At 41.2% G+C, this 11,352-nt stretch overlaps 2 protein-coding genes across 3 annotated transcripts; one reads left to right on the top strand and one right to left on the bottom strand.

Moving 5' to 3' along the window:
- Positions 1-943: 943 nt before the first annotated feature.
- Positions 944-5,521, bottom strand: atp6v1d (ATPase H+ transporting V1 subunit D). The gene is made up of 9 exons (XM_003446290.4): positions 5,286-5,521; positions 3,323-3,440; positions 2,960-3,039; positions 2,804-2,871; positions 2,677-2,721; positions 2,469-2,572; positions 2,027-2,093; positions 1,864-1,942; positions 944-1,636 (listed from the first exon to the last, which is right to left on the bottom strand). The coding sequence occupies exons 1-9, from the start codon at positions 5,324-5,326 to the stop codon at positions 1,492-1,494; spliced, it is 747 nt and encodes a 248-aa protein (XP_003446338.1). The 5' UTR covers positions 5,327-5,521; the 3' UTR covers positions 944-1,491.
- A 62-nt stretch (positions 5,522-5,583) lies between these two features.
- On the top strand, positions 5,584-11,293 carry eif2s1b (eukaryotic translation initiation factor 2, subunit 1 alpha b). 2 transcript variants are annotated; one of them, XM_003446293.5, is made up of 8 exons: positions 5,584-5,743; positions 8,093-8,335; positions 9,370-9,449; positions 9,718-9,869; positions 9,958-10,064; positions 10,147-10,244; positions 10,353-10,496; positions 10,596-11,291. In XM_003446293.5, the coding sequence occupies exons 2-8, from the start codon at positions 8,095-8,097 to the stop codon at positions 10,719-10,721; spliced, it is 948 nt and encodes a 315-aa protein (XP_003446341.1). In that variant the 5' UTR covers positions 5,584-5,743; positions 8,093-8,094; the 3' UTR covers positions 10,722-11,291. The 2 variants fall into 2 exon arrangements, with proteins under 2 accessions (XP_003446341.1, XP_013127439.1); XM_013271985.3 differs by lacking the exon at positions 5,584-5,743 and adding an exon at positions 5,854-5,984 and having other exon boundaries at positions 10,596-11,293.
- Positions 11,294-11,352: the final 59 nt, after the last annotated feature.

Genomic DNA, 11,352 nt, shown 5'->3' with positions numbered 1-11,352 from the left:
CACCTTGTTAGATACATTTGTACCTGGTTTGAATGAATAGTCTAAACCAGCGGTCCCCAACCTTTTTGCGCCACGTACCGGTTTATGTCCGACAGTATTTTCACGGACCAGCCTTTGGTGTCACGGATAAATACAACAAAATAAAACCAGTAACAGTACCAAAAAAAGAAGATCCTAACACATGGGAAAAGACCCAGGGAAACAGAGTTAACAATAAAAACCCTGAAAACCATAAATTTCACACACGAGCCTCAACTCTCGTGGCCCGATACCTGTTACTGGTCTGTGGCCCTGGGGTTGGGGACCGCTGGTCTAAACCACTAGCTACTTGTCAGGGCCAAGATATGCAGAAGAGCATCTCCAAATGCACAATATATTGAACCTTGAAGCAGGTTCAATATAGAGGATCAAACCGGCTGCAGCTAAGGACAGGAAGCAATAACCATGTCCATCAAAGCCATCAGGCACGTTTTCAAAACAAATCTGACCAAACTGGCAAAAGACTTATCAGCATGCTAGATTTTTTTTCTTTCATAAGTTTAGATTGCAGTTAAAAACATTTTTCGACGCAGAGTGTTAATGTGTCTAAATCTACTGTGGTGCCACTCTTGCCCAGAGCCACTGGGTAACTAACTAAAGTTCCTTATTCAGTTTCTCCTCTCACTTAAATGGGGTGTATCCAATAGTGAGAACACCTCTGAAATGGATTTCCTTTGAAAAAAGATAACTTTTAATTTTTTAAAATGCATTTTAAATACATTTAGCATTCTGGTCCCAAATTGCCATCATTCCTTATCTATAGAGTTGCTTAAACACAGTATAATTTGCACTTGATTAAAGGTTTGAAGCCGTCTCTTAGCAGTCTTCCCCAATTGTCTTTACATATGGAACTTAAAATGTTTTCCCTTCAGTGGGGGGGAAAAAAAAGAAATTCAATCAGTGGTTGAATATTTAGAACATCTTTATTTGGATGAAGTGTTGGGCTGTTTTGACTTGCACATCACATTTTACAACAGGGTCACATTGGGGCTTCTGGTGAAATGGTAAACAGCCTCCAGTGAGGTAACAGGAACCGCACGATATGAAGTGAGCAGCGGGACGGGTCTCCACGGCGCACACTCGCACCCTCTGAAATCCACAACCACTTTAAGCTGTACAGCATGCAATGCCTCTATATATGATAAAACTTGAATATCTACAAGGTGATCAGTCACACGGGACGCTTCTTTATCATCACTTGCACACCATGTGTAAACATACTCATTGTAATATTTGCTTAATTTTTTAGAGACTGCTTTGGTCTCACTTGTGTATTATACCGAACAGCACTTTGATCCCTGTACACATCTGGAAACACTCAGAACAAATCATCACGACGTGGACACAAAAAAAAGAAACAACTTTCATCGCTGACGTAAAGAGACGCAGACTTGGCCAGAAAGGCACAGAATAAATAAAAGGATTAGTGAAGTCGGTGGCCTATAATGCTCCTCACTCAAACAGCAGATCTTCATCCGCCTCCTCTGTCAGCATGTTGGCGGGCTCAGCGATGGGTCCCAGAGCAGCTAAACGGGCGGCTATTTCCAACTCCGTCTTTTCCCTTAGCTGCTTCTTCTTCTCTTGGATCTTCTTCAGTCTGGCAAAGCAGAGAGCAGAGAACATTCTGTGTTATAACCAAAAATTGAGGATTGCGCAGTCTGGTTTTGGACTTAAGTTGCTGGGGTAGTGACAGAATGAATTCGGAGCTGTGGACAGCCAGCTGGAACAAGAATATCTAATAAACATGCAAAAGATGCCTCCTGATAAGTTTTTTATAGGTTTATGCACTAAAACCTTCACAAGGCAGACAGAAAACATCGTCACCTGTAAAACTCCTCTCGCTCCCTCTCATCCAGCTCTGTGATGATGTAGGTGAGGGTGCGATCAATCCTGGGAATAATCACTGCAAAGCGGATTCAAAATTATTTTAGCTGCACCAACCCTTATTTTATTTAAAAGGCTGCAGTTGAATGTTAAGTGTGTTTACCGTGCTCGATGGCGTTCACACGGCGGTTGGTGATCTTTATGGCTTCATCCAGAGTGACAAAAGATGTCTGCAAACCAAAATTGAGCAATTTTTAACACTTAAACTTCAGCTTTTCTAGAGTATAGATTACATTTCATCTGCATCTGTAATCCACACAAACTCAGTGTAATGAATGTATCCTTTGTGGAAATGTTATAGTGATATGCCACACAGCAGGAATACACAAACCATAGCGGGAGACGCTACCCCTTTGTCTTCATGAGTTGTTTTGGTCATTTAGGATGTGAGCCTTTGATTATACACTCACATTATGCACAGTTACATGTGAGATCATCAATACAATTTTAGTTTCATTGAGTGACGTTACATTGTGCTTTTTTCAATGATAATACCATCACCCTAACTATAAAGCATGCTTTTAATATGTAACAGCGCCTCCTACCTGTAAGGAGGCCAACTCCACAAGCAGCTCCACAGCTCTGGCATAGTTCCTCTTCAACCTCGAGAGCTGCTCTCCTCCTCTCGCCAAACCGGTGAGCTCATAACCTGACAGACACAAACACATCGTGGGGTGAGGAAGAGCGCTCTCTGCGATTCCCTTCAAACCCAATGTAGAGTTACACCAAACTCAGACATGTAACTGGACTTACTGTCTCCGCCTTCTTGGTAGTGTTCGAATACTGGAAGGGTGACACCTAAAAGAAGAAAAGCAGCAGATATTTTAAACAAAACAAAACAAAAAATGATTAAAAATGAGAAGATATTTTTGATGCTAACCTGCCACATTGTCTTTCTTGGCTCTGACCTTCACCTGGGCTTTGTTAACATTCTGGATTACAGTTGTGCTGTAGACAAAAACAACAGATGGAAGTTGTTTGTGTTTCTGCACCAGAACACAACATCACGTCGCTGACACGTTATTCTCATTCTTACCTGAAGTCTCCTGCAGCAAATTTAGCTTCAGCCAATGAGAAGGCAGCCTCCCTCATCACCTCTCCCATCTTGGTTTTAGTCTAAAAGTATAAACACACCTTTGGGAAACACGCAGCTGAAAGCCTTCATGAAGATTTTATTTCATGAGGTTTTGATTCAGACTGGCTGTAATTTGTTGGTTCATAACAATGAAGGTACCCAATTAATTACTATAGAAACACCTCTTAGTATCAGATTAATTGACCATTATCATGAGCTACAGCCTCCAACCAAAATGCATGATGTATGAATAAAGTATTTATCGCATCATCTGTTCTTTCAGACTGTATTAGGACCAAAAATGAAGGCTCATGTTAAACTGACTTCAATAATTTTGCGAAGGATCTGACGGAAGCGCATGGAGAGGGCATCGGACTTCTTCTTGAGCAGGTTGCGGCCGGTCTGTGCTCCCTTCAGCCGAGCCTTCATGATGGTCTGAGCCCTGCAAATCCAGAGAAACCCACATATTTTTAACACTCTATTTGAATCAGACAGTTAAATTAGGGGTAAAATGACACAACCAAGTTTCATTCATTTCATCTCCTTGTCATGTTTTCACTCAGACCTTAGGCCATCCCAAGGTCTCTGTCTCTCTTCCCTGGTAGTTGATACCCTCACCCCAGTTTTTTTTTTTTTAACCGGCATTTCAGATTTTCCTCTTTTCTCTCTCGACCTCTATGCTTGTTAAAGCTCTTTTTTTTTTTTTTTAATGGATTTGCTTCTAATTTTCCACATTTCATCATTTTATGTCATATACTGGTTCAATGGGTCATCTCTGAAGGACAGGAACAGCCTTAAAAACATTATTAAAGACGTATACTCCAAGAGTACCAAGTCCAAAGAAATGTGTAGTTCAGAAAGAAAAGGGTCTTATTAGTCAAGGTGGCCACATTCTCTCTAGTGAGTTTATTTCAATGCCCTCAGGGCAGGGCTATCATGCACCCATGAAGACAAAAAAACCACTACTGAAACTCCTCTGTTCCCTCTTCTATCAGGCTACTAAATGCTAATTGTCAAGAGTAGTAGTTTGTTCTGGAGCACCAGTGTGGTTCACTGGTTTTAGCAGGCAAACCTGTATATTATAGGGCTATAGTGTGGAGGCCTGGGTTCTAATTCAACTGGCCATTTGCTGGCTTACCTTAAAAAATGAATAAGTAGTAGTATCTGTTCTTCTCTTTCATCTAGCTAATGCATAAGTCCATGTGTTGTAGTTCTGGTGGGAGACCTTACAATGAGCTCCTGACAAGTTGAATTTTATCTGCTAAATAGCTAAGTAGTTGTAACTCACTTGTTATTGACTGCTCATTGACTTTTCATTTAAATTATCATGACTGATAACTTTCAATTTAAATAAAGGCTAAATAAAAATTTCCAAATCACAATCTTTCCCCAGCTCTTTCCAGACTTGAGCAGGTGACTCATATGCAATAAGGCTGCCTTAGGCCTGCGCTGGAATTTAACATGGCTCCATAGTGTAAAGGTTAGAGATCCCTGGATTAAGACCAGATAAATATGGGGATCCATCCTCTGTGGAGCCCTCTTTGTGAATAAGGGAGCAGCCGAAAACATACAGCCATCAACATTCAAGCCCACTTTTGTGTCACATTACTCACAGATTGTTACATGTTAGATTGTTAACGATGTCATCCTGATCGTCTCTAATATAAATTTACTACGTTGCTCTATGCTGAATCCCTTCCCATCCTGGAAGAGAGATCCCATTGATTTTCCTGAGATTTCTTCTGTTTTTTACCATTTCAGAATTTTAGAAATTTTCAGAATTTTCAGAATTTTTTTTCGGGAGGAGATCTTATCTGAACCAAGAGTCTACGGACAGAAGGTGTTACATGCTGTAATTTGTGTAATAGCGTTATTTTTAAAACAAGGTAAGGATCAACACAATCTGCACCACTCCTCTACATACACAGCTCACTGATATTTGCACCCAGGAGCTGATGAAAGGGTCAAACCTCTGTGTTATACTGTTTCAGTGGTCGTAAATCTAATATAACTGGATGCAGGTGAAATTAGGTTAAAATGAAGTCGCTCCGACTGACAGCTCACACTTGGATAATGTGAGAAATATCACATGACAGCAGAAGGATTCTTCCTCTTTTAAACGGTAACCTTGGCACAAAACAAAACGGCGATCCCTGCTTTTCAAATGCATGCAGAAAATTATCCACAACTTTCATATATAAAAGCAAATATGTCAACAAAACAGTGGTATATGAGCTTTAAGGAAGCTACATTGCTTTAGCAACTAGCCATCGCACAAGCTGCTTACATTCTGGAGGGGAATATGTCGATCCTGTCTTTTCCAGACATCTTTCCGTTTTTTGTCGATTACTGCGATTTTCAGTTCACTCCCGCTTCCCTAAATCAACACTACAACTTTAGCTTGAATCCTGAATTATTAATCTAGACATATAACAGCTAAAATCTCGCTCTTCGTGTAGGATTAGAAGAGCAGATCGAGTTGACGGTCGTGATCTTGTCGGCGATGATCAGCTGGCCCTCCGCGTCATGTGACCAAAGAACCAATCTCGTTCCGCACATGCGCGCGTGTGGAAGGTCCCTACGATCTTTTCCGGGTCGACAAATTAGCACACCCATGAATGTGAGCTAGCGGGCCTGAGTTACTCATTAAAAAAAACAAAACACCAGAAAGAAAACCGAATCTGACATTTAAACAAAGTCAGCACGGAACATTCAGGCGCGTCGTTCTGTAACCTTATGACACAGGTGAGTTTGTTTTATGAAGATGTCGTTTGGCGGGGACTGGGGAACGATCGGAACTGGCAGATAGCCGGCTAACAGCTTAGCCTGCGTGTGCCGCATGTGAGCTGGGCACCGGGTTATTAGCTGGGAAGCTAACTGATGTTGAAAGAAAGCGTTTCTGCGCTTGAATGAACATTCTTCTCGTGGTTTTAAATGTGATAACTAGGAAGTCATACAGTCGCTGGTAACACGTACTAAATATTTGGTAAGCAGCTTTTTGTGTCCATATTTTGTCGCCGATTCTCTATTTTAAACAGTAAGTGATTTTTCTGCGATGATGATGCGTTACATCAGTCCATTCACAGCAACAGGGGAAAAAGACAAATGGCAGAAGTTTGTTTCATTTCCCTGCTTTTATTTTATGTCCTGGATATTTGTATATAAGCTAAACCTGGGCTTTGACTTTTGTTCAGTGGGAAAACATAGAAACACAGATAAGTGGCTCCATTCAAACGGACTGGGACTTTTCGTTTAATATTAAAGGTATCTCTCTACTATTTTGTCCACACCTTTCTTGATAGTAGACTAAGGATTAGAAAGAAAACATCTTTATGGCCAAAGTCTTTTTACAGGTTAAAGCCTCTAAAAATGACCGCAACTAATATTTTAAAATCTGAGTAAAATAGAAAAAATGATACTTTTCATTACAGTGTTCTTCCATAAACGGATGTCTTTACTGGTAGCTGAATATACTTCATGAACAGGCACTGCAGTGTATAGTTAAAATACTCTGATGTAGAAAGGGATTGATGTTAATTGGCTGACTGCAGCATTTTTCAAACTCAGAGTACTTGTGGTTGCTGACATTGTGTCCCAGTTGCCTGTCTGTGGCCTGCATACCCATGATATCACATCAAGGTGGTTATCATCACAATAAGTTAACACACAGTTTATCAACTCTCAAAGAAATGGACTAGCCATATACCAGCCCAGATAGTGGGTCCTGGAAGATGAGCCGACTCTGACCCACCAAAGAGGCATGGCATTCGTAGTGGTTTACACAAGAGGAAGGGAGGAGACGACTATCACTAGAGGATGATTTATATGTAAATGTTAAACAGAGGCACAAGATACAATATCTAGAGTCTTAAATCAGGAGTGTTGAGATCAAAGAATGGGAAAACAAAGGTGATAGGATCTAAGGGTCAAACACTCCAGGGGGTAGGCTGCTGTCCTCAGGTTACAGGGACAACAGGATGTTGAAAGCAAAAGATTTGGGGAATAGTAAGTCTGTCCCCATATTTGTCATCTCAATCTAGCTACAAGTGCGCTTACATAAGAGAGTTGGCATTGGCTGCATCCAATCAGTCATAAACCTGGATAAGCCTACTGCCAACAGGGACGTTGATTTTACAGAGGAGAAAACTATGATATTAGAAGAATATGAAGTGGTCATACACATAATACAGGCTGAAAGCAGCACAGCTGCTGCATACCAGTCCAGGAGATCTTGAATGGAATGATGACGCTGTTTCAAGGAGAGTTTGTTTGGTCATTAGGCAGTGATTTCATACAAGCTAATCTAGAAGTTAACATGGTGATGTGCCCTGGTAACAGGGGATTTGTGCTTCTGTGTTGAAAGCCTATGTTGTAACCTGACGTGTAATTAGACATTGTGTGGATGCAGCCCACAACTATTATGATTGTTCTGTATTTTTGAGTCCTCTTGTGTATTTCTGACTACTTTTTCACAGCATAGTTTGTATTTTATTAGTGAGAGAATAATAATGCCTCTATAATTTGTGGCTGACCCCACATATAAAACACTGATTCACAACCATTAAGTAATTAACACGTAATAGACCGTGCACAAGCATGAATGGATCATGGGTCCTGCTCCCTTTAGGGGTCACCACACTAGACCCTCTCATTCTGTTTCTAGCATCTGCTCTGTCACATGCTCTGCATGTCTCTTTCACTACATCTAAAAGGAGGATTGTCAGAGGGATGGTGTGACAGATTATTCACAAATTACTATAATTGAGATTAAAAAAGACAAAGAAAACCAGAATGAAATAATTTATACATGGTTCTCTGCTAATTTAATGTTGAGCTTTGATTGTGTTTAGTTGTGGGACTTCTTTTTAAACAACCTTTGGTGAAAACTGAAGCAGTGGAGGCAGAGATGCTAGTTACAAGTTATTGACCATTTTTTATTAACTAGAAAAAAAATTGTATTTATTAGTACTGAAACACCAAGTTACAGGGCGAGCAGTACTTTTCACAGTGTTTAAAACTGCAAAGTGAAGATTTGTGCCATGACTTGCAGACGTTAACCTCCCCCTGTCTTCTTAACTGTTTCTGACCTCACAGCAATGCCGGGGCTCAGCTGTCGATTTTACCAGCACCGGTTCCCAGAGGTGGAGGATGTCGTGATGGTGAACGTGAGGTCCATCGCTGAGATGGGCGCCTACGTCAGCCTTTTGGAGTACAACAACATTGAGGGCATGATCCTCCTGAGCGAGCTGTCGCGTCGACGTATCCGCTCCATCAACAAGCTCATCCGCATAGGCCGCAACGAGTGCGTGGTCGTCATCCGAGTAGACAAAGAGAAGGGTGAGTGTAGACTAATATAGTTGAAACTGGTGGCGTGTCGGATCTGCAGTGCCAAAGTGCTGGTGGAATAAAAACCATATGAAATGAGATCTTTTTGTGTGGTCCACATTTCCTTTTTTTGAATTGAAGTGTTATTCTGTGACGTCAGGTGGACTGTGGTTAGTAATATGATCAATAACTTACATTAAGTTATAGCATTCACCAGTTTAATATCAGGACAGTCTCACATGACACACAGAATATCTAATTTGGAATAATTAACGGGGACCTGCTCTAATGAGGTCACCATATGTATGGGTAATTCCTGAAGCTCAGGCTGCTTTTTAATGCACCATTTCAGACCCTTCTTGTGCTTTCGGCTCTGTATGATGTCACTAAGAGGTGATATCTTTATCTGTTCAACAGTTCTGTGGGAACTGCAGCTCCACCCACCTGCTGTTCAAAACTTCTCTTTTCCAGGGACAGCCCAGTCAGATGAAAGTTTGCCTTAAACAGCTTGTTTGAGAGAGTGGGTGAACTGAGGAACTGAGGCTCATTATAAGATGAATGAAGATGATGATTTTTGAGTTTATAATAACCACCACGCTGGCATCAAGTTGAAAAAACAGTAGTTACAAAAATGTAATTTAGAATAGCAGAATACCTCTATGCACAAATCTAAATGTACCTATTTAGATATTACATATTTCATACATTCAAAAAGAAAAAAGAAAAAGAAAACTAACATGAATTAAGCATGACCACTTTGAACTGAGCTACTGAACTGGACATTTTCTGCTTATCGTAAAATATACAGCTCATTTGACTCATATTACGTGACTATTTTCTTTATATAGATAGATAGTTGTGCAGTTTTGACCTGTGATCCATGTACAGCTGGTAATGAGGAAATAAAGACGAGCTCATTTTGAAACTTAGACCAGCAAGTGGCCATCAAATCCCTCCCTGTTAGTTAATCGTATCATTCTTAATTGTAAGAAACTACTTGCTGCACTAAAACAGCTTTTTTTGCATTCCTTCTGTTTTCTCCTCAGGATACATTGATTTATCAAAAAGAAGAGTTTCACCAGAGGAGGCCATCAAGTGTGAGGATAAATTCACCAAATCTAAAACTGTAAGTTGGTCAAATGCTTTTTATCTGTCTCGGTCATTTTGGTGCAAGTTGTCCAGCTCGTAGATGTCTTCCTTGTCTTGTGTACAGTTAAGTCGATGGAACTTGCCTTTGAGCCTTGTTGTGGTCAAAGGTAGTGGTTGTTTGGTTCAGGCGTTCATTATAATATTGTGAGACAAGTTAGATCTGTATTTGTAAGAAACTGTAAACAGCTATCTTGTTTGTTTTTACAATATTGTTTGGGCTGAGCTGATTTTTAAATTGTTTGCAGGTTTACAGCATCCTGCGACACGTGGCAGAGGTGTTGGAGTACACTAAGGACGAGCAGCTAGAGAGCTTGTACCAGCGCACCGCATGGGTCTTCGATGAGAAATACAAGCGGCCAGGATACGGCGCTTATGATGTCTTCAAACAGGCTGTATCGTAAGTTCTCATTTCAGCACTTCTTATTAAAATGAAACACAGGTTGTTCAGTGTGTGCACACATTTACATTTTGATGGCTTTCTGCAGAGATCCAGCTATTTTGGATGGGCTGGATTTAACAGAGGAGGAGAGGAATGTGTTGATTGATAACATCAACAGGCGACTCACTCCACAGGCTGTCAAGATCAGAGCAGGTGACTGTTTACTCACAGTGTTTCTCAGTTGGACTTAGGAATAAATTAGAAATGTGAAGATAACCTCCTCTACCTCGTGCAGACATTGAAGTGGCGTGCTATGGTTACGAGGGGATCGACGCCGTGAAAGAAGCTCTGAGGGCTGGGCTGGGCTGCTCCACAGAGGCCATGCCCATCAAGGTAATCTTTCTCTCTTCCATTAAGAAGTAAAAACTCTTATTTACCTTAATGAGTCTCTAGCTGTAGTCTCTACTTGGATTTCTCTCTCATGGCGTTTACCTTTTGCAGATCAACCTGATCGCTCCCCCTCGCTACGTGATGACGACGACCACCCTGGAGCGCACAGAGGGCCTCTCTGTCCTCAACCAGGCCATGGCTGCTATCAAGGAGAAGATTGAAGAGAAGAGGGGTGTCTTTAACATCCAGATGGAGGTGAATGATTTCACTTTTTTTTTTTGTCATGATCATGTTTGTTTTTAGCTCATCTGGCCAAAGGATCATTATGCTTAAACTGTAAACTTTGTCCTGCAGCCTAAGGTGGTGACGGACACGGATGAGACAGAGCTCGCCCGGCAGCTGGAGAGGTTAGAGCGCGAGAACGCCGAGGTGGATGGAGACGACGACGCTGAGGAGATGGAGGCCAAAGCAGAGGACTAAGAGTCGGTCCTCTTTGGAAAGCTGGTGGGGAGAAAAGCATCAAAGGAGGAAAGAAGAAAAGGAAACATGGACAGACCTGGCCTCAGTCACCCAGTCCAACAGATGTTAACTTTCACATTGCAACCATGAACTGGTGTTACTATTTTTATTGGCAACATCCCAGTTTGTTCAAGAGAGGTTTGTCTCAGAAGAAGGTAACTGAAAACGCAGTCTTTTTAACCAGACACGGACACAAGGATGGTTAAATTACAAGTTAAACATCACTTATAGTTTTTATTTTAACGTACCCCCATTTGATTAAATAACTCTAAAACAAGAAAAGCTGTTTTCAAGCTGTGGCCTTTCATTTTACCTCTTGCTTTAAGAGCCCGGTGTCTTCAGTATCCATGCCGCTTTATCTCCGGCTGCTCACTGGATGTGACTGACTGAAGGGGAAACGCATATGCTTCATCTGTCTCTACACCGGCCAGCGGTGACTTTATGTGCTGATTCTCTTCCAGTTAAAGGGTTTTTACTGGCTCTTGTTTAGCTCCCATCGTATCAATAAAGATCTGGAAGTTTTGATCTCAATGCCTTTTTGTCAGTCTAATTAAATTGTTCCACTAACAAGAAATAACATTTATTCTCCCAA

The sequence above is a fragment of the Oreochromis niloticus genome, linkage group LG15, assembly GCF_001858045.2.
Source record: "Oreochromis niloticus isolate F11D_XX linkage group LG15, O_niloticus_UMD_NMBU, whole genome shotgun sequence".
NCBI classification, from domain to species: domain Eukaryota; kingdom Metazoa; phylum Chordata; class Actinopteri; order Cichliformes; family Cichlidae; genus Oreochromis; species Oreochromis niloticus.
The sequence above is the reverse complement of the archived record's forward strand: the minus strand, read 5'-3'. Positions and strand labels throughout refer to the sequence as shown.